General features: G+C 43.4%; 1 protein-coding gene across 1 annotated transcript in view; it reads left to right on the forward strand.

Moving 5' to 3' along the window:
- The first annotated feature begins 564 nt into the window (after positions 1-564).
- Positions 565-22,864, forward strand: part of myo1b (myosin IB) — a 59,386-nt gene continuing 37,086 nt past the window's right edge. The window contains exons 1-3 of the mRNA XM_070975314.1: positions 565-776; positions 9,000-9,146; positions 12,136-12,251. Coding sequence (XP_070831415.1) covers positions 9,021-9,146; positions 12,136-12,251 — 242 coding nt within the window. The 5' untranslated portion in view covers positions 565-776; positions 9,000-9,020. The remainder of the gene's footprint in view (positions 777-8,999; positions 9,147-12,135; positions 12,252-22,864) is intronic.

Here is a 22,864-nt window from a genome sequence, read left to right on the forward strand (position 1 = left end):
GAAAACTTTAATGTTGCGTTACCATTTACCTCGTAAATCATAGCTCTGATTCCAGGAACTTCGTTAGACATGATTAAACACATTTTGATTGAAATATAGGACTCAGAAACCCTAATACTGACAAATATTAAAATGATATTTTGAATGCATTACTTTACCAAAAGTTATCAATCCATATTCATCATTTATTCGTTTATTTTACAGAAAGTCTATCTCCTTTAGGTCCTGTGAGAAAAATCCACCCTCTGGCCTACAGAAAGTTGGATTTAGGCATAAAACTTTAGTTATGCTGTTTGGATGTGTGGTTTAATATCGGTAATAGCTGGTGTTCGGTAAACATTTGGCGTGGTTAGTGTGTGGGAAGGTTTGCATTTCCATATATCACAGTAGGGATTCATGAAGGGTGCTCCATGTGGGCAGAAAAGAAATTTGCCAATTTTCCCGACAACATGTGAAAGCATCACAGCCCAACCTCCCCCCCGCGCTGGAGGTGATTAGAGGACGCTGGACTAGCCCAGCGACGCCGCTCCAGCCACTCCCTACGCCCGGCGGACCCTGCACTCTCAAGTCCATCCAGAGCTCCATTCAAAGTGCTGAGATCCGGATGAGAGCCACGTCCAGCCTCATCCAGCCCAGCAGACGAGTTCAACTTAAAGACAGCCGGGGAAGGGGCTTTCAGGAGCCACTCCGCACTCTGAGAATCACCTCTGGGATCCTACTTTTGTCCGTAGAGTGGATTTAGGACGAGAGGGAGCGACTCTTGCAGAAATTAAGAGGCAAGTTTGACATCTTGTAACTTGGCGAGCTGTTGAAAATGTAACTACTTGCGAGTCCTTTGTTTGGGTCAAATGTGTGAACACTGTTGCACTCAACTTTGCTCCAAAGTTAACTTTGCATAGACTTTAGTCCGTTTGCCTCCAAACTCATTCATTCCTACTCTGCCTGCAGAGGGGGTTGGGATTTTCATTTTTTCCCCTAAAATCTGTCTTTTTCTTTGTGCACGAATTGTGACGGCTGGAGGAGACAACTCCTTGGACCGAGTGTGTCCGAGTTTAGTCTCGCCGCTCGTCTCCGTCCTCAATCCTGAACCGAGGCTCATTCAGCAATGTTCTGAAAACTGTGGTCACTAATTGCCTACATCTGCTGGTTTGAGTTCCGTCTTTGTCACTGAAGAGCCAAACCACCGCAGAGGACAGGGGGACAGATGTCTCAACTGTGAAAACTCCCTCTGAGTTTGCTCTTTGAGATGATCACAGCTACTTAGCGCTGCAGTTCAGTAACAGCAAATGTTCATATCATCACACAGCAATGTGTGAACGCAAAGCCTCCTGTGAAATGGGCGTTTTTGTCAGTCATGCAGGGGGTAAATGTAGTCTGCAAACTCCGTCCTCCTCTTTAGGATCATCCAAAGTATCCTGTTTCATTAAGAATATATCCTTACATTATGTAAACTGTAATCCGGGGATCTGAGGAATACAGAAGAAGATCAGTGTCAGCTTTAAAGGTGGATGAGCTGACTGAAGGTGGGTTTACCCTCCAGCACGCTCCAGGTTTTCTCTTAATGCTGCTGACTGGAATACATTACTGCTCAGCACGGGCGGCATGAATACAACTATTCACCTCTTTGAGAAACATCCCAAAGTTCCTCCTCGTCAGAGCTGACCTGCTTTCTCTCTGCAGGGATCCCCTGAGGGATGAAACCACTGCTGCTGCTTGGTACATTTACAGTATAGAAATACACATTCTTTCAAAGCACTGGGCCATGACTGATTTAAAACGTGAATTTAGCTGAAATGTTACATGGAAAGCTCAGCCCGATGCTTTAAATGTCCAGGTTTGGTGCCACTCTTTCTGTGCTTGGCTCTGCTTTTGAAACCTGCACTTTTTCAATTTTGTCAACTTGGAAACTTGGAAGTCCCAAGAGGATCAGATAAGACCCTTTTCTTTTTCCCCTTTTTGTTAATGGATTATGTCTCTCTCTTTGTGGTTTTCCACAAATATGTCCCGCCTCTCTTGGCTGGAGTCTCAGTTGGGAAACCAGATGGGAACTTTATTACCCGCACTGATCAAACAAACAGTGATGTAAGATGACTGGGAAAGGTAGTGTGTGGTAAGCCGTCAGCGTTGCTCGATAGACTCCTGGAAAAAGTAACAAGCGTTGAGCTCAGACTTGGAAACGACAGTGTGTCGGACTGTTGGCCCCTCCAGTAGCTCTTTTCACTGAGTTTGTTGGCCGGCCTGCTTTCAGTTGCATCAGTGCTTTTTTTTTAAACTTGCCAAAATCCTCTTCATGAACACAGTTGCTTGAGATGTGGCGGTCTAATGTGGTGTGTGTAGAGGACCAAAGTCCCCCCGGCCAGTGCCATGGTGATGAATAGTGTTTGCACCCGTGCGGCTTAGTGTAGTGAGGCGTGCGTCCTGTGTCAGCCCCGCATCAACAGCGATGGACGGGGGCAGCGCCACTGACCGGACCATGAACAGCCTTCAGCAGCAGAGAGGCTGCTTTTTGCAGGAAGGTCACCTGCAGCCAGGAAGCATCAATAGAAAATGTGGTTGCATTTCTAATGCAGTACCTATACAACTTTGCGATTAATCAGATCTCATTTCTGGAAATTTTGCTGCTCTGTTACACTACTTTGGAATTGAAAGGGTAAAAATCAGTGTGAAGTTCACTTCCAACAAAGACCCGTTCTCCTGTGCTCTTTGACTCAGAATACTTTCCACTCATTGAACTTCCCTGCTTCAACTCTACGCCCTTTGTCTCCCTATGGACCTCGAGCAATAACGCTGTACATTAAGATTCAGCTTACTGTTGATTTGTTAAGTCCAGTACAGCTGCTTTCTCCATTCACTTCACGGGGAACCAAGCCAGACCGAGTGTTTGACTGCCTGTAGTGCAGACGACGCTGAAACTGCTAATGCACAGCAGTTTGGGGAACATTTCACGTTGGACTGCTTTCATTTACTATAAAACAGTGAAAAATTGGAACCTTGCAGGGTTCTCCTGTGTGTATTTAGTTCATAGCTGATTCAAAAGAGGAGTGTTGACCATATTATTCGTACAAAATAGAAAGCCTGCCCGGTAGCCAGTGTTTTTATGTAAAACTCAATAAGAACGCTTTGTGCTCTGTTGCTAATGGCATTTTACAGGATTCAAACAGTTGCCTTTGGAGCTACAAGTGTGAAAATGTTCGAGTACAAAGCGAACTGCCACCTGTTTCATGATGGGAATCAGTGGTAAAGGCTGGTAGCTTTCATGTGGTCTGTCCACGGTGGGCAAATCTCTGTTGGTTTTTTGGAAGGGAGAAATGCTGAACATTAGTCTCCATTTGTGAAAATAAATGCTTTTAACAGTCCTGTGTGTGTGTGTGTGTGTGTGTGTGTGTGTGTGTGTGTGTGTGTGGTTCGATCGGATTTGATTGACAGCGGCCTGGAAACGTAAACAAACAACCCCTTTTTCGTGGCGGACATTTTGACATGTCGCAGTGTGACCGCACAGGCTGGCAGTGCTAAAGCAAACCTGCGCAAGTGTTTCACAATAAGTTCATCTGGGAGGAACTTTGACCTGCACCGCTGACCAATAGTGAGCCATCTCGGGATTGTGTCATGAGGAAACAGAGAGCCAGAGAGTCCTGAAAGGAGGAGGCTGCCGCAGCTCGGCTTTTGTTTAACCTCCTACACCAAAGAGCGATGTTTTGATCAAGTCAACATGTGCACTCTGAAGAAGGCCTTCGATCACCACCTCTTCTTTTCAAATGCTGCTAAAACCTGATTGGTGCATCACCATTTTCCAACTGCACACATCAAATCAGTAAGAAGCACAAAACAAATCCAGAAATCTTTCATGTGACATGACCAGAACCGTCCCAACGTTGGCAGACTATGTTGTGATCATGCACAAACCCGACTCCAGAAAAGCTGGGATGCTGTTGCTGCTTGTGGTCGACTGAGCCTTTCCAGGAAGCCCCCTTCATAACCAATCACGATGCGCTCACCTGTTACCAATGAACCTGTTTACCTGTGGAATGTTCCAAACATGTGATTCTGGAACATTCCACAACTTTGTCAGTCTAGTTGCTCCTGTCCTATCAAATTCAGAATAAGCAGATATTTACAAAAATCTATGAAGCTGATGAGGTCAAACATTAAATATATCGTATGCATGTTTTCAAATGGGTGTAAGTCAAAAAGGACAAGCAAGTGATCACTTTCTGTTTTGGTTTTGTTTTGTTTAGTTAGTGTCTCAACTTTTTTGGAATCAAGGTTGTAGGATCACATTGCTCATGGAAGAGAAAATATGTTTTTAAAACTAACATATAAAACAGTTATTAAATGTCTGTTCTCAGGGGTTCAATGAAGGTTTTGCATGCTGAGTGGATTCATTATGGTACGGTTGTTGGTCCTTTGTCATTTTGATTGCCCGCTGTAGGCTCATGTTTTGTAAATCTACCCGTCCTGATGTCTCCCCGCTGTTTGAGCTGTATTGTAAATAAAGCCCAGTGTTTGTTTGGGTTACAGGTTTATGTTTAACCAGGCCGGATGGTTGTGTGTCATGAAAACTCCGTTCGCCTCGCCAATGTGTGCGCTTTTGACAGAAGGCAGAAATCATTCAATAGCCGTCACAAAGCGCAAGTTGTTGAGAAACGTGGTCGGCGTGTTTAGTCTTTTGCGGCTGCCTGTGAGTGGAGTCGCTGCCAGTTTGGTTGTGCGTCCACCTTTGCTCACACACCTGGAGCAGCGTTGAGGACTCTGGACCTCCGGGTCACTTTCTCAGGCAGCCGCTCGGCCCGCTCTGTGGCACAGCCCTGCCAGGGAGGAGCTCCAATCGCCACCATTGCCAGCAGCCTGTCATGTTGTGACTCTCCCGCCCCGTGACAAGGCCGGCGTGATCTGCGGGGAATTTACAGACTCTTACGCTGCATAATAGATTTTTTATTATCTTTTGTTTGCACACAGCCACGCCACTGTGTTCTCAAACAACTGCTACCAAGGTAGAATGACGCCAATCATCTCTCAGTGTAGCTCACACAATGCCCATTTACCTGCACACAGAGCACGTCATTGGAGACTGCGAGCTTGCTTGTTGATTGTGATGAAAATATTGACCGTTTCCGAACCGATCGCCACTCTGAGCAGCTTTATTTTTAATCAGGGACACACATCCTAACAAGTAACAGCTGGTTTATTGGCTCCAATTTTGTATTTTCGCTACTAGGCCACTACTAGTGCCTGCACGGCTGTTGACTTTTGGTCTGGTGACTTGTCTCCTTGCTAAAGAACAGAAAAGAACACGTGGCTTTAGCCCTCAGGCCTGTAAATAATATATGTACATTTAATGGTGTTTTTGCATGTTTTCCTCTGAGCTTGACCTTGCAGGGGAAATGTAGGTCAGAGGCAGCAGGCAAAGCGTGTCTCATCACATTGTCACTTACATGCATTGAAATCCCGGGTCCGGGCCACCCATCGCTGTCAGACTTCCAACGATAAAATCTTTCTGTCAAGCAACTTTGCTCTGCTAAATACAGCTCTTTAATCTGTGGGAATTATAGGTCAAACTCCAATTTCAATTTGAATTCAGCAACTTGTTCTGTATGTCCTATGTAGGATAAAAACTGTGACTAAGTAATGCCCTTCTCCTGACATTCAAGGTGTGCTCTGGTTGATCTTGCCAGCCTGCTGCATATTGCATGACAGCAACGGGAGGGGGGCTTAGCGCCAGCAGCAAGTATTACCTTGAATTTATATCACTGATAGCTGATGATGAACAGTGCCAGATACTTGCACCAGAAAGTCTGAACTAAAAGTAATTGTCATTGAAACAGTCTTCTGTTTCATGTACTGCATCCTTCTTGTAGGTGTTGCAAACAGTTCAATAAAGTCTCCATTCAGATCCAGCCATTTGAAATATGCTTTAATAAATAGAATCTAGGGTTTCTGATCCTTTTGGTATATCAGGTCAGCTTTTAATACGCCAAACTTGAGCATGTAAACCACCCCTGTGCGTCGCAGGCAGGCACTGTGCCAGTCCGGTTTTGGAGAGCGCGCTCTGTTCAGGTGACACGCGTCCAGGCGAGGGTATTTGACCAGAAGTTTCTCTGCGTCTCTGATTCATGAGATTTAGATTTGAGATTAATAACCGCTAAACCGTGTGGGCACATGTGATGCTTACCTACTAAACATGCATCAAAGAGATTTTATCAATCTCTCTGATGCAAAATGCATCAGAGAGATTGATAAAGCGGGACACTTCTAATCCAGTTCCTAAGAGTAATTTGCTGAGGGGTTCACATCGGGGTTGTTTTGATTTAGACAGATAAAATGAGTGTATTAAAAAAAAACCTAAAATAACAGTGGGAGTATTTTTTGTCCTTCATGTGTACATTGAGACAAACCGCAAGAAAAAAATCTGTTTTTACCAACACAGACTGGTGATATTCCTCATCTCTCCAGCACTCAGCAGTGAAGATAATCCCCTGGGTATTAATCAAGGCTGTCAGGTTTTCTCTCATTCTCCCTCTTTGGATCCAGTTCAACAGTTAGCAGCAGGAAGCAACTCTTATTAATGGGATTGTGTGACTGGCTGCCTAGAAGCCAGCTCCAAATCTGGGGTAGTGGGTTATCAGCAAAGGAGCTGAGGGCATCCAGGCTGCAGACAGACGCAATATGTCATCGGTCCGAATGGCACAGGCACCCAGGCGACATGGAGACGGAGTGTTCTCCCCCAGGTCACCGACAGGCTTCAGCGTCTGTTTTCACTGAGGAGGGATATGTCCCTTAACTCACTGTCGCATGTCTATGTGCTTCCAGTCAGGCAGTAAGTTTGCAGTAGCTGGGGAGTACTTTGTTGTAATTGGTTTGGCCAGGATTGATTGTGCCAGGCTAATGCACACATTATCTGATGCTCTACGTGGTCAATATTCAGCGAGGGTCATTAATTGGTTGTGAATTTGCATTCATTTACATGTATGACATATGAATGTTAGACTAAATTTGTTACGGCGTGAATCAATCTCTTTAAACTGAAAAATGAAAGCCCTACGGAAAAGAAAACATATGGTGTGAGATCACAGGGCAGGTGATTGGCATTCCGTCCCTCCGGAGACTCAGCTGCTATGTTAAAAGGAAATAACTTGATTTAAAACTGCAATGCAGACAACAAAAGCAGCTGGTAGACATGAGCCATCGCTGGGAATGTTTTGGCGCAGTGCCATCACATTGCACTAGCTGGGGGGCACAAGGTAACAGATCTCATTGGACCGTGGGGCGACATGCAAGCAAATACTTCTCCACCTGTTTCGTATGTCCCTCTGAGTCGAGATGGAGCTATTGGTGTCTTTGCAGCCCTGCAGCCCTTTGAAGGTGTTTTAATTGCACAAGAACGTCAGTCATTTTTCAACATTGTTCCCCGTCTGTCTTGGCCCACCTTTTAAAGATTTGCTCTCATGCTGAGTGTGAGAGTGAGTGGTTTTGGAACTTGAGTCTTGCCTCCTACCAAGAGCTGGGCAACTTCTTTATGGGCCAATAACACTGTGCCCTGCAGGGGAACAGAAGCCAGGGAAAAGGTAAAGTGGAAAGCTGCACGGGAGATCCATCTTTTTCAGGAATGTCATGCTGCTCTGAAGTTGCTTCTAAAAGTTCACTTGATGGCTGATAGAGGCGTTTGCACTGAAACGCTGGAGCTTCGAGTCGTCCGCCAGTCGTTTCAGATCACATGCTGTATTAGCCTCTGATCCAGTTGTTTAATCCCCAAACATGAACTTGCCACAGAATTCTGTGCCTGCGGCAGATATTTGTGTGATAATAATCTGTGCATAAAATTGTATTTTCCCCAGGGCAGAGTGTCAGATGTTGGCTATTTTCAGGCCCTTTTCTAATTTCCACTAACACTGCTGCCTTTTTATTAAAAAGCATAAAGTATTGGAAACATCACAGCTTTGTCGTGTTTTCACTCTGCTCCAGCCAGTGTTTGTTTCTGGTTATGCAAATAAAAAGACGTCTGTACTAAGAAGCAATGAACAATAGATGACTGCATGGCCTCATCTGTCTGTCACAACAGCAGACATTGGGTTTTTAGTACAGCAAAGCCCTGTATCAAGGCCCTGAATGTACCCTAGGCCCCTCTTTTATCTCCAGCCGTATAGCGTTGGGATTACTGTCCCAAAGGAGATGGGAGGCAACACTGGACTGAAAACTGCAACTCCCAGCAGAGCCTTTGTCATGGTGCGCTCCAGCCCAGATCCTTTACCAGCCACAAATATTATATTGCTGCAGCAAGCAGGCAGGGTGAAAAAAAGAAAAGATATGAAGCAGTTTGCTTTTGGGGGGGTGATTTCTTTGATTTATAAGAAGCTCCGAAACAGGAGCATATTCCAGCTGTGCAGACACCCAGAGGTCAAGGGCAAAGTTCCTTAGTTATGTAATTGCCCATGGGACGTTCTCACATGCCACAGGAGAACAAGACTGAACAGCCAATCAAAAGGCCCCACTCCTCCCCTGGAGTCAAACCACTGCTGTACAAACATGTCCACCGCAGAGTTTATTTGATTTGGCTAAATTTAGGACTGTTTATTTTCTGATTAAGGAATGCTTCTCATAAAACGTTGCTGGAGACCTCACAGATAATGGGCAACAAACATGAAGTAGTAGCCTATTAATTGTAAAAAATAGCGATACAGTTGTAGAACAAGCGCTCCTCACCGAAACACATCTGCGTTTGCTTGCTGGCAGTTTTCTTCTCTACAGACTTTGCTGGCTTGTTATGTTTGTTGGAGCATTACTGCCACCAACTGTCAATCTGCTCAATAGTGTAAAAACGGCAACAGGGTGTGAATCGTGCCGCTCAAGTGCTTGCACATGTGCAGGTGCAGGACGCAAACAAAACATGGCCCCATTCATCGAAACATTGCTCCATAGCGCTGCTGCTTCTCCAAAAATCAACAGATACCTTTTCAGTGTACAGCACGGGTGATTTATCTTCTGTCTTCTGTGCTTCTGTCCAGGGGGCAACACCTGCAGCCAAAATGGAGGTGAAGACGTCACTTCTAGACAACATGATTGGGGTTGGCGACATGGTCCTCCTAGAACCCCTGTCTGAAGAGTCTTTCCTCGAGAACCTGAAGAACCGCTTTGACCACAATGAGATCTACGTAAGTTCACCGTTTTACATTGAAATAAACATTACATTAATCTAACCGAAGCTCATTCTTGTAGCATTGTAACAATGTTGCGTGAGACTGCTTGTCCCTGCCTCCGAGGACTGATATAGACTGCTTCCCTAAGGACACATGCAGATACTTTTCATAACTCCATTGTTCCTCCACTCATTTTAGCCTTGACTACAGAGGTGGCACAGATACAGAGACCACAGCAACCAGCCAATCAATAAATCACATCACCGAGGAATGTAGATGATGCCTTTAAATGAGCCATGAAATCCAGAGCTCAGGGACAAGAAGGGACTGGCTGGCTGTATATCTGGAGAAGAAGGGGGTTGTTGAACTATCACGCCTGCATCAGACAATTGGTTCCGGGCTTTTGTGCCGTGGCACTCCAGGATTTTCTCCTCGGCAGGTTGTGCTGCTCGAGACTCCAGCCCTCAAACCTTTTTATCTCCTGTGTGGTGCTGCCCTTAATGTTGTGGAGCTAGTTAAACACGGGGCGTTGCACCTTTTTTCAAATTATTCATGTGATATATGCTCCTTCAAGAGGTGTTTTCATTGCACTGGCGCAACATCTTATTATTTCTAGTTTTTCCTTTTTAGTTTAGCAGTGACTATGAAGTGAAAGCACAAGTTGCATCTTCATGGAAAGGTAAATCACATGATATGAAGTCCGTAATGGAAGCTTTTTTTTGTGCCTTAAGCTGCACCCCAAGAGTGATGACCAGGAAAAGCGCTGAAGCCTGTACTTATCCAATAAATCTGCGGCGCACAATCCTTGCATGTGAATGTATTTTCCCTCATGTGGCATCATTCCTTACAAATGGCCCCCACCCCCACCCCAAACTATCATATGACGGCTCTCAGCAGAAGAAACATGGCTTTGTTTTCCAGAGGGACAGTGCATCATGTATCCAATAACTCTGGAAAATCAAGGAGAGTGAAAATTGTCCCCGTAACTGCTGCCCTGCTTCTTATGCCTCACTCTTTTTTTTTTTTTTCTCTGTGCAAGAAGAATCAATGAGCGTTTCTCACTAGTTTAACTCCTGAAGCCCTCTTCCTTTAACCATTAGCTCTGCATTGTCAGTTAAGATTAAGTGGAACGCCTTCTTTTCCTTCACACCAAAACTGGAACAGGATGATCAGTCCCAATATTTATCTGAAATAAATTCACTTAGAAATGTAACTAGCATCTATGTAAGTCTTTTTTAATGGCTTCTCATGACAGACGACGAGATCAAGATGTCTTCATGTGTTTTGTACAGAACCGCTGAACTTTCAGACCCACCCATTTTAAATTAATCACAGCCCCGGACCTGAGCACCTGCCAGTTTTCAAGAACAGAATTCATATCTACGCTGTCTTGTATGCAGACTGCCAAACTGCCATGTCGAAGGGTTAAAAAGCTGAGCGGCTGAAGAAAAAAGTAGTTTACTTTGTGTTGTTTTTGGGGCATGTGAGGTATCATCCAAGCTGTTAGAATTTAGCATGTGAACAGATGGAGTTTTAAAACAAGCCAGACAGCAGACTTCCTATGCATTTCTGTACCTGTGGGGAAATGCAAAAGAAAACATGCAGCAGAAAATGTCTTTGTCTGTCTTGCAGTGAAAAGGTCAAGAGATGTTGAGAAACCTCCACGATAAGAGAGCTGCATGATATTAGTAGTGGGCAGGCAGCAGGGATGGAAAGACGAATGGGAATACTTAAAAACCCCTTGTGAGCACAAGAGCACGCTGTCATATTTGGTATAAAGTTTCACTTTTTTCTGTTTTGAATCTGAAGTGCACCACACTGGAGACATGCATGAAAGCCCCTTTTTTTTCTAGTTATTTGTTTATTAACTATCTGTTTTGGATGTGGCGTGAAAAAGCCTAAAAGCCCTCAGTTCAGAGCTGTTTCAGGGCTCCTATAAATGAGCCTTTTTGACACCCGTTTTATGTTTTGATCTGTCAGAGGATTCATGAAACAACCGTGAAGTCTCTTGCAAAAGGCTGAAAAATGAGTTTTGTGCTTTCTGCTTTTGGTCAAGAAAGCCCCTCATTAACACGTGATGTTCTGTTTACGCTGCACACGCTTTCCCTTTGTGCCCGTCCTCTGCACTTGAAAGGGCCTCAGTTTGCCTCCGGTGGGCTATTGAAGGAGAGGCCGTGGGAGGTTGTGGTGTTGCCACAGGGAAGGCCATGCACCACTCTTGTCAGAGTGGGTTATGCAACAGCCATTACCGTGGAAAGCAAAGAAAATGTTTCAGGTGGATGTTTGAAAGTGCTATCTGGGCTTTGTTTTGAGCGTGGGAGGATGATGAAGATGATGGCTGGTTACATTCGCTCTCAGAAATATCTGTCAAGTGTTATCTGTTGAACAGGACCTGTGTGAATATTACATAAATGCATTCTTTTATCTGAAAAAGAGAAAACTTAATCTGCTTGCGGGTTTTTGATTAAAATCCAACTGCTGACTGCTGACTGCTGATTTTTATTTTGCTTACATTTACATAGAATATATTGATGCGGTAATGTTTTTTTATGGGAAGCAAGTTTGCCTTCAGTGATTCTGAAAACTTTTAATTTTTTTTTAGAATTTTAGGTCTTTCTGTTAACAGCAGTTACAGATATCTAGGCCTGTCGGGCATCGGTACAGCAGCATGAATACTCCTACACACAGACACACACTCACTAAAACCCTCCATCAGCACCTTGACCTCTTTGCAGTCTGTGTTTACTGCCCAGCCCACAGATTCCATAAACTTTTCCTTGTTTTTACGTGTCTCCAGCTCCACTTCAGGCATTGCATGCCTCAACAATGCATTAAGAATACCCAGCTGAGAAAAGCTGATGGAGACAGAATTCCTCCCACCTCGACTTAACAATTGACACCCAGATTGGGTGAAAGGTGTTGAAACCAGTGCTCCTGTGAGTCAATGTGAATCCACACAGCATTTTCAGTATTTTACACAAACTGTTTATTCTTCTCCCTCCAGACATACATTGGCAGTGTGGTGATCTCCATGAACCCCTACCGGTCCCTGCCCATCTACACGCCAGACAAAGTGGAGGAGTATCGCAACAGGAACTTCTATGAGCTTAGTCCACACATGTGAGTCCACCTCCCACATCCTCTCCAAAACCACCTAGTATTTATGTAAATTTTATGTCTTGCTTAAGGCTCAGGCACTTGAAGTTTGACAGTGAGGTTTTAAATTTGGTTGGCACTTCACAAAGTGTTTCTCAAGGCTTTGTTAGTCTGAATTTTTCGAGCAGGAACCGTCATCTGTCTGGTTGAAGATACTGTGTGTTGCAAACCTCTGTAAGGATTAACAATTTGGACCCAGCCACTAATGAGGAGGGGTAAGTGGGGGACTGAGATCAGAGGGACACTAGCTCTTATATGGAGAGTCAGTCTGGTGCTTCTGCTGGCCATTCAGCATTGTGGCATGCCATCTGTCCATTGGCAACATTAAGTCAGCATTGCTGTGAGGCTGCCAAGATAAAACAAAGCCCAGCACTCGTCAATTAGCCTGCTGTGTCTCTAGGCTGCAGCAAAACCCCTCAGAGAGACAGGCTGAAAGAGCGAGAGTGCCCTTGTCCCAGAACAGACATACTCCCTGTGGACAAAAGCAAGTTCCTCGGCTTTGCTTTACAGCCAGCAAGGGAGCTGACATGACACAGTTTCAGGCTGTTTTGCCCCTTTTTGTTTTTCAGTGCCTGTTTCTCCCCTCATTTCTTTTGTGTACCAGTGGGGACTACTGGCGTATACAAGGAGGTTCTCTCATGGTCAGAGGCTCAGTGCATTGTTTGAAAGGAATGCATCATGTTTTTAGGAGGTGTCCAGACTTACCTGTTGAGTGATGATAACGTTAATTGCCCACAACAAATCCAAACAAACCAAAATCTGTCTTTGCTTTGTGCTTTTGTTGGCTTAGAGCTGGGACAGAGTATTGACCAGGGACATGCACTGGCTGTGCTCTGCTCTCATAGGACAGACCAGCATGCTGATGAAAAGCTGAAACAGAGATGTTAGACAATCCGTTACCAGAAGGATAAGGATGGTTAATATTAGGACTTTTAGAAAAGGTTATTGGCAGTGGACAAGCATTTTCAAAAATAGCAGTCTCTGCTCTTAAGTGCAATACCACAAGATCATTTGGATAGTTACCGAGGCTAAAGGCTAAGGAGCTAACCATTTGTCCAAGTCTTTGCAAGATCAGTTTCGTACCATGCTGACACAAACTGAAACCCGAGTCTGTCTTAAAAAGGCAGTGATGTAAAGTATGAAAGATTTCTATGAACATGCAAAAACACAGGTATGATCCTTTTTAAAGCTGCTAACTTTCTTTAAGCTCTTGAATAAGGAATCGCACATATAAAGGCTGGCTGTTTCAGAAAAACTGGTTTTCCTTGTTTGCACCAGACTCAATTACTTCTCTGCTGTCCGTCTGAGCTGGTCCAGCTGATCTGCCTGAAACTTTAAAAACTAAGACAAATGTCCGGGCCATCTGTGAAGCCACAAGACGTCACGCTACACCAGAGTAGCTGAGATACTTGACCCTTGACCAGAGACCAGAAAATGTATGTCTAAAGTAGAAGCATTGACAAATAGATTAAAAAACAGAACCCCAAGAATGAAAACTGCTACGTCCCTCACCGCTGCATCTCTAGTGATGGATGGCTTGGTCACACAAGCAAAGAGAAACTCTGCATATTGACCTCTAAACATGTTAAATCATCTTACCATTAGTCTTTTAAGTAAAGAAGATTAAGGCCCGTTTAATAGGACAGGCACTTGTACAAGACATAAAATGCCAGTCAAAGGCAGATTGTTTCAACATGCTACATAAATTGATCTTAATCCTCCGGTCGGGCCATCTGGACCAAGCTTTGTGGCTTTGCATTGATCGACCTCAAGCAAAGTTAAACCCCCAGTCCTGTCAAATGCATCATTGCAGTTATTCTCGACTCCAAGTCATTTTTAACAAACAAAATGGCTCCACTATTAGCACAGTTCAGGCTACTTCCCCTGTACCTAAGCTTTGGTCAGTTTAATTTCATTCATTTAGGCTAATTTATTAGCAACCCTAGCTTATTTAAGTGATGCGTAACACAAACGTCAATACTTAAAAAAAAAAAAAAAAAAAAGTAATACAAAATAAATAATAAAGAATATAATAAGTTTAATTAAAAAAACAACACCAATATTTGGGTAAATTCTACATGTAATTTTTAGCTGTGTCATTAAAAAATGAAAAGAGTGATAGCAATTTCTTGTCTATGTGTTTTAGCATATAGCCCCATGACTTAGCGTTGGTTAGCACAAAAGCTAGCAAGGTGGCACAGCTAGCCTGTCAAAGGGAAAACTTATTCTTCAGCCCCAAACAGTTCTGGTTATGTCTTCTATCTAGTTAGCTCGCAAATTAGCCACACTTAGACAAGACCTCCATGGTAGAATGTGCATAAGCTAACTCTTCCTTACAATGTGTGTTTAATATAAGTTAAATACACACATACCTCTCAATAAGACATTACTGGAGAGATGAGAAATCACACAAAAAAGCTAGGTTAGTTGCGTCCACCTGCTTCCACAGTTTGTCATAACGCTAGGCTAATAATGCTAATGCCGTATTGATCTTAGAGAGAGGAAATTGAAATTCATCTCATCTAACGTCTGTAAAGACACAAATAAGTTCACTTTCCAAAATGTAAGCGTTTATCCCCTGAACAATATACTTTCCACATCCTGTGTACTTTTCATCAAGAGTGTACAGAAAACATGAGTGTATACAGTACATTATTGTGTGGCTTTCTTCATTAGAAATAGAACTTTTAATGTTAACCATACAGTGTTTCTGCTTAGAACATTTCCCATATTGACTCCGGACAGTTGTGGTTTTGGAAACACATTTGGATGCATGTTGTAATTTGAATTGATTTGACTTGACTGGTATTCAAATCAGAGCAGCGAGTATGCATCACTACAGGAGATTTAAATGCATGGCTCCGTGTTTGTCGTGACGTGCACAAAGCAAATCGTTTTTTCACTTCTCTCTGCGAGAGCTGTCACTCATTTTCACATTAATTAGCAAATAGATTTACTAGACAATATGGGAGATTTGATTCGGGCTAGATGTTTAGCTGTAGCCTTACAAGTAAATTAATTTGGACACAAATGGACAAAGAAGGCATGATTGGAATCCAGTCGAATCATAATAAAAAAAAAAATGCTTCCATTTTTGTCGTGCAGCTTCCAAACCAGAAAAGTTTCTGTTTTTCATGACCCATTTTCTTGCATGGATGAGCTTCAACTGCCTGAAGGGCATTATCACCACAGTGACTAAAGGGGATCAGTGTTAGGCTTTAATTAAGGTAACAACAGGGGGTCTCTAGGAATCTTCCTCTTCCTGTCTTTGATCCTCATTAGACACTTGAACAGTATAAAATCAGCAGCTCAGCACAGGTTCCTTCAGTCACGGCCGAAGTAGTTACAGGGGTTTTTGGATATGTCATGGCTACCTGTACACCTTCACTTCTGTTTAAGTGGTGGGTGACTCAAAGCATCAACAAATTCTGATGCAGGGCTCGGCAAAAAATCAATATCATAACCATTTCACATATTTTACAATAAATTGATGATAGTTAAAAGTGACATTAATTTATGTAATTTTCAAAAAGGAACAGAAACAAATTTCTGTCACATCATTGTTTGCAGAGGTAATCTGCCAGCCTAATGGGACGAATTTCAAGAGCAAAATAAATCCTTTTACTCCTAATCTCAGTATTGGTACATTTTTAGCCTTTTCTTAGCATGAAGAGACTGCCTTCATTGAATTTCTCACCTTACTGTCACTGCAAAGATACTTTACGGAACAATTAACAAGCAACAGATAACTGCTCAACCCCTAAACCCCCTTCAAAAACAGCATAAACCCACACACACAGTGTAAATAACACCACCGTGTTAGTCAGCAACACCCACCTACAGTCTAAGGTTTCAGGTTTTTATATCCCCCGGTCACGGACAACACCAGAATGTCACAAATCTGTTGTCTCGGATTTCCTGGCAGCACAATGTGCTTATACAGTCGGCCCCACTGTAAAATGTACCATACAAAGCATCAGCTGATGTGTCAAACACATCCCTAAAACAATCACTGGTCCTCTCTGTCCTCAGGGCGCATAGCACAGTCTGTATGAATGTTCATTCATTGTTTAACATGATGTTGTTGTGGGAATTGCCCAAGCATCCTGGATGGTCTGTTTGGATGAGGTGGAAGATTAATGTAGCTTAAGCTTATTGATTAAAGCCAGGAAAAGGTGCAGGATGAGTTTTGCTAAACGCGTTGCTTTTCATTAATGCTGTCGCATCATCATCAGCTCATCCTGTGTGCGTCTGCGTCTCAGAGGATGTCTGAAATGCCTCGTGTATGCATGGCAGTGCTTTTGTGTTTTGCATGAGCACAAGTAAGGACCAGTGTGTGTGTGTGTGTGTGTGTGTGTGTGTGTGTGTGTGTGTGTGTGTGTGTGTGCGTGCAGGTGCTCATGTGTTTCACACCTGCTCGTGTACCCCCCAGACAATAGGTGTGTGTGTGCGTGTACACATCAGCTGCAGGGAGAAGTGCAGCTGGTCCCCTATCTCTAAAGTTGTTTGTAGACTAATTGCCTGTTAAGTTCCATCTTAATTAGAGTTATTGTAGATAAACAGTGGCTCTTGCCCAGGCCGAGAGACGGCTCAGTGCATATGGATCACTTAAGAAAAAGTCAGACGGCAGATGTTTCCTTACAGAAGTGAGGTTTGCACTTTAAAAATGTCACAAAATGGAAAATGAAATTCAGGTTATGTTTTCATCAACTGAATTAAAAACAAGTGAGTCACCGAATAGGATACAACAGCTAAACAACCCACTTTAATGAGAATGCATGATCACACGCCCATGACAGCAAGCTTGGCAATCACAGACAGCAATAATCTAATTTCCCCAAAATATGAAAACAATATCCAGAGCTGTGTTTAAAATTGTATCCAGAAATTGTACCATTCAGTCCAACTGCTTTGTGAAAATTTGCAAGACATGTGATTGGTTTCCATTTTAAATATCTTGATTCTCAAATACTTAAATGTAAACCCATCTGAGAACCACTCATTTGTCCATCATTTCCTCAGCCAGCCAATTTAGCAAACTGCTTTCTGTCCAGATGAGGCGCCTCATAATTAACTAGCAGGTGTTTTCCTCCCCTCTACTTACAGTCGAAGCATTAGAGATGAACTAATCAGAGGCCTTTCTCCATGCAGAGCAGCATTACAGATGGCCTGGAGTCGTCTTTTGTGTGTCCCTTGCCACCCAGGCCAGACACAGATTGAGAGAAGTGTGTGTGTGCGTGCGTGGACAGGTCATAAGCTCCACGTCTCTAGGGTAGGATTGAATTTCCCCAGTGTTTAATGAGGTATTGAGACCCCCGATGCTCTTAGCGCTCAATACCATGTGCCACTGGAGCATTGGCTACAGGGGGCATCACGACTGCCTAATGGAGCAAAGAGGCCGGTGCAAGGCGTACGTCAGGGTTTTCAGCTGTCGTGCACATGGTTACGACAGCTTGACTGTGAAATCTGCTTTATTGTAGAGTTTTGACATCTAGGTTTATTAAAGTCATTGTGGTTCAATCATTTTTGTGTGTGTGTGTGTCCATACAATGCCTCAGCCTTCCTTATGATAGCCAGGTCACGTGGAATTTGTTTGGTTTGGTGGAGTTAACCATTGCTCTTGTACAACCGTAGTATTACTGTAAACAAGTCCATTGAATCTCTGGAGTGTCTGCAGAAGCTGCAGTGTTTACGCGTCCCCAGCTGAGAACGCAAAGCATCGATTGCATTAAATCATTCATTTCTATAACTGCAGTGCCCTCCATGTCAAAAGCACTGAAGAAGATCAGAGATCACGTGTGGGAGTAAGCCAGTTGTGCTGAGTGCCAGTCTGATCAGCCTCCCACCAGCAGCGTTCGCTCTACGCAGCCTCGTCCTACGTAATGTGTATGTACATCGTAAAAATGTGGTGCTTCTCAACAGGTTGACAGATTTCTCTCAAGCCTTTCCATAGAACTGCGCATGTGGATTTTGCAGTAGTTCAGGATTTACCTAAATTTCCCAGCACAAGTACAGCCATGTGTGAATAAGCAGTCTTGCGTAGCGTTAGTCACTCCGGCGTGTTTGTCAAATTGGCATCGCTGCAGGGTTCTGTCTATCAAACCACTGCCAAGTTTATGAGAAAATTAATGATGCTACGCTGTGCAACACAAAACCCCCAACTACCCATTTAGTGGGGTTAGGATTAATTTCAAACCTGATTAATTGGCCTAAAACTGGATGTTGTTTTACATGCAGGATGTTGGCTTAAGATAAAAACACTCATGGTATCGTTCCACTCTATCTGTGGGTAGGCTCGACTTTGGAGCCTTTTACTGCATCATGGCATCATACCTGACCTGTGTTTGCCTTTCCAGTCTGGAGCACAGGCAATAACTAGAAGTTGTAAATCTCCCATATAATATATGAATTTTTTTCATCAGATCACCCAAATGCATTTGCACCTTACCTGATCTGGTCTTACCTTCAGAATTCTGCATTAAAATACTGTGTAAACTGCCAAAATATTGCATTCACCCTGTTGGGGATAAATTAGCTTATCTTAAAGTCTCAGACTGCACAGCAGGCACTTAATAAGACATATAGATGTTAGGTGTAAGAAAGTCTTGCTTGACATTCCTCTTTCTTACTCTTGAATAAAATGAATGATGGGCAGACACATCTCTATAAAACAGGACACATCATTTCGAATCTTTTTTTTTTATCCAGCACAGCTACAGTTATTTGGCAACAAGCTTATGCCACGTGTATTATTATATAAAATGGACTGTTTTCGAGGAGGCATGCATAAGCTTCAGCACAGAACCTGTACGTAGGTAGATATAAGTGGGCACTTGTTGAAGTGGCATTTTGACTCAGGTGGGTAGAATGAGTCCTCTCCAGCATGTGTGTTGGCGTGATGGTGAGCTCGGTGAACCTAGAGAGAGATGATTGGGAAAGTGTGTGTGTGTGTGTGTGTTCCTTTTTCCACCCACCTCTTCAACCCAAGAATAAAATGCAAATGTATTCAATTGGATAATGCAGCCATTTATAATCAGCTGCTACATTTGTGCATACAGGCAGCACTGTCACACCGACTTGGTCCTTTAGATACAGACAGCGTTAACATGCACACTATCTAGGGCTAGAGCGAGGTGCTACTAATACTGACAGTTTACACCTAACTGTGTTTCTTGCAGTATGTTGGTGACAGCACATGCAATAACCACAATGTCTCCAGTTCAAGTTTGGCCTGGGACTTTTGCATGTCACCCCCTTTCTCCCCATCGCCTGTCACTACACTTTCAAGCTGTGAAAAGAGGCAAAATTCCAGAAAGACTACATATTGTAATATAGGCTTGTACTTGTCATAGGGCCCTGCTAGTAAACAAAATAATTAGCATTGTCATGGTCATTTTATCCCTACTTTAGGGGTTGTGCCATTTTGCAGATTGAATTTCACATACTGTGTGAACCAGGGTCTGTTTGGTAGCACCTAGTATCTAAGCCTCGTGGCAATCATTAATAGAGAAAGGTTATGAATTGTGTTTCAAAGACAGTGCATCTACCTGCCGATTATTGAACACAACGTTAGTTAAACATTGCCCGTTCTGTCATGTATTGCCTCTGTGACCGTAAGATTTTATTTCATAGATTTTCCTTTGTCCGTGACTGTCCAAAATCCATTGTAAGCTGTCCCTATTCATTGCCAGAACAATTGGTATCTAGCGTTTTATCTGTGTACACAGCTTGTATAACAATGGGAGAGGCATACCAGAGTGGAGGCAAATAGATAAGACTCACATCAGCCGTGAAGAATAGTGTTCCATCATGGAACCTTACATCATTGACAATAATAAGATATATCTTCTTTCATTTGTTTTAGTAGCAATCATCAAGAGGCACGCATACTTCCATTTATTCATTGCAGGTGCTAGGTTACTATTAGCTGCACAAAAAAAGTTTTATTGTTATGTTGGCTTCAAGTGTATTTCGATTTCCGAGTAAGGCGTCTATGCACATTTTCCCGTATTTGGCCACATGCAGCAGCGCTGCAGTTGAAGTGATACAATGTGGAATCTGATGTAGAACTGCATATCCTGCTGTTATACTGCTGAAGTGCTGCTTTCACTGCGCGGCTGGCCTGCAGTCATGGTGGGGCAGCATGCGATTGGTCACACATGAAATCAAACAAGCTGTCAGGCAGATTTGGAAGCGATTTGTGTGGATTGAGGATTCAGCTGGCTGTGGAAGTTTGGCCAAGATCTCCTGAAGGGTCAGGCTGTCATTATACAGAAAAACTGTAAATGCTAATGGAAATTTAATTTGCCAGACATCGCAGCGGGGTTAAGCTTGTGTTGGCTGATCTCCGCTGTCAAGTTAGCTTTTTTGCATGGAAATTCGGACCCGGACAGTCTGTATCGGAGCGAAATGATTGACAATTAGGATTTTTTAAATTATTTTCTCAAAAAAATGGAGGGGAGTAAAGGAAAGCTAGGTTTGTATATAATGTTGGTGCATAAACTTCAAATATTCATTCCTGTTGAAACTGTTTTCTCCGATCTATCTTTAGAGCTGAATGAAGAATTTGCACATTCTGGTGCCCAACTCATGTGATGCAGACACGGAAATGAGCCGTTTGCTCCAGTTGAAATTAACTTAGGGGTTATCTGTTGTGCCCTGATGTTGCGACATGCTGCTTTGATGAATTAATGCAAAGCGAATTAAAAAAGTGATCAGTCCTGTTCTTTCTTCACTAAAGCTTGGTGTTTCATTATGATGAGGGTGTTTTCATTCCTTGTTGGAGGTGGTCTTTATTTTAGCTGCTGCAGTCCGTGTCTGTTGTCAGTGCTTTGATTTGCTGTTGCGTGAACCCTTTTGCTAAAAGTCTCCTTCCATCTGAGTTGCATGCACCGTACTCACAAGTGTGAATGACCGTTGAATCAGGGCCATTTCTCTCTTACCTTTCAACTGTAATATTTAATTTTAAAATGTTTATTTTTGCTCTGGAAAAAGAGCCCGTTAACAACTTCACTCCCTCCCACCAAAGGCCCTCAGTCTGTGGCCTCCTCGTTTCCTGGTGTGGAGCAGGAGAAGATGTCACCCACCACTGTGGTGCAGATGTGGGCCCAACATTACACTGTTGGTCAGACCCACAATGACTCCGTCTGTTGTATGAATGGGCTCAGTAGGTCACATGGTCAGCCCGAGGCCTCTGCTCCTTTGAAAGACATGCCAAGTGATCTTGTACTAAATTAGGCATAACAGTTTATTTCTATGCAGCCTTTGTGTGTGCGAGAGTATGTGTGCAGGGGATGTTGCAGGGCTCAAATATTAAACTTTTCAGAAGCCATGAAAAAGACATCAAAACATCTTCTTTTGGTGTCAGTGAGGTCATCTTTCTACACTCATTTTTGCACCAGTTGTGAGCACTCACTCAAGGAGATCTTGTCATACAAGGCTAGTACAAACTGTTTAACTAAAGGTCCGTTGGTGTATGTATGCCAGCAGGACTATACTTCAGTGTCGGGCTGTATTTTACATTGCAAGGCCTCTGAGAGCCTGAAGTGAGCAGAAACGCTGCCACAGTGGAAGGCTGAGACACGGAGAGCAGAATGGAGAGAGGAAGTCCTCAGACCTGACAGGATTGGTGCTTTCTGGGCTATAAAAAGACGTCTTGCTCCTCTGTTTCCATCATCCTGTCTGTGGCTGCACACATGTGGCTATGTATTTTTTTTCCTTAAATGTGTTTCTCTGTATCTCGGAGCCAAAAGCACAACGCCTTCGTCATTTATCCCTGTGTGAAATCTCATGACTCATGACAATTCTGTCACCTATTTTTGCACTTTTAACGCCTGATAATTGGGACTCATTTGAATATTCAGTTGTTTTTTTTTTAAATATGCTGCTTGCTGATTCACCCAAATCTGCTGAAAGAGGCTCAGAAGAGGCTTTGTTTGAGTATTGCTTTGAGGATGTTTTGCTACCTTACTCAGCGTGCTTATTTCCTGCTTTTCCAAGGATCAGACAAACAGCTCGGGCCTGTGTTTTCCCCTGCTGTGGAACACTAAATTGCTGTGCAGCAAAGTAAATTAAAGCCCTGGACCCCCTCGAAGTTTGATGTATGGGTGGGGGAGTATCAATGAGTAATTTAGCAGAGGTCTCAGACAACCTCTAGTGAGTGTTGAATAAATTAGAGATCTGTGGCGGCAGTACTTCACTCTGAGTTTATAATTTAGAGACTGAGAGGTATTCTTTGTTGCACCTTGTAAGTTGCACATTCAGAGTGATCTTTTGATATAATCATGATCCTGTGTCAGATATCTGCCCTGTGTGCTGATCTTCTGTTTCACAGCAACATGTTTGTCGTGACCGATCCACAGATGTGCCACATCTGTCTGGACCAAGAGCTTTTGTCTGCGTGTGTGTGTGTATGCTCCCTAACCACACCAGCAGATTCGCCTACGAGCTGTGTGTGTGCGTGCGCGTTTCTTACAACAGCCACCCACTCTTCCACCTGGTCGAAAGGCATCAGGAAAGAGTTGCTTCCTCGGCTGCTCCATCATAGCCAAGCGGATTTCCTGTGGCCTCTGGAGGAG

The sequence above is a fragment of the Chaetodon trifascialis genome, chromosome 12, assembly GCF_039877785.1.
Source record: "Chaetodon trifascialis isolate fChaTrf1 chromosome 12, fChaTrf1.hap1, whole genome shotgun sequence".
Taxonomy (NCBI): domain Eukaryota; kingdom Metazoa; phylum Chordata; class Actinopteri; order Chaetodontiformes; family Chaetodontidae; genus Chaetodon; species Chaetodon trifascialis.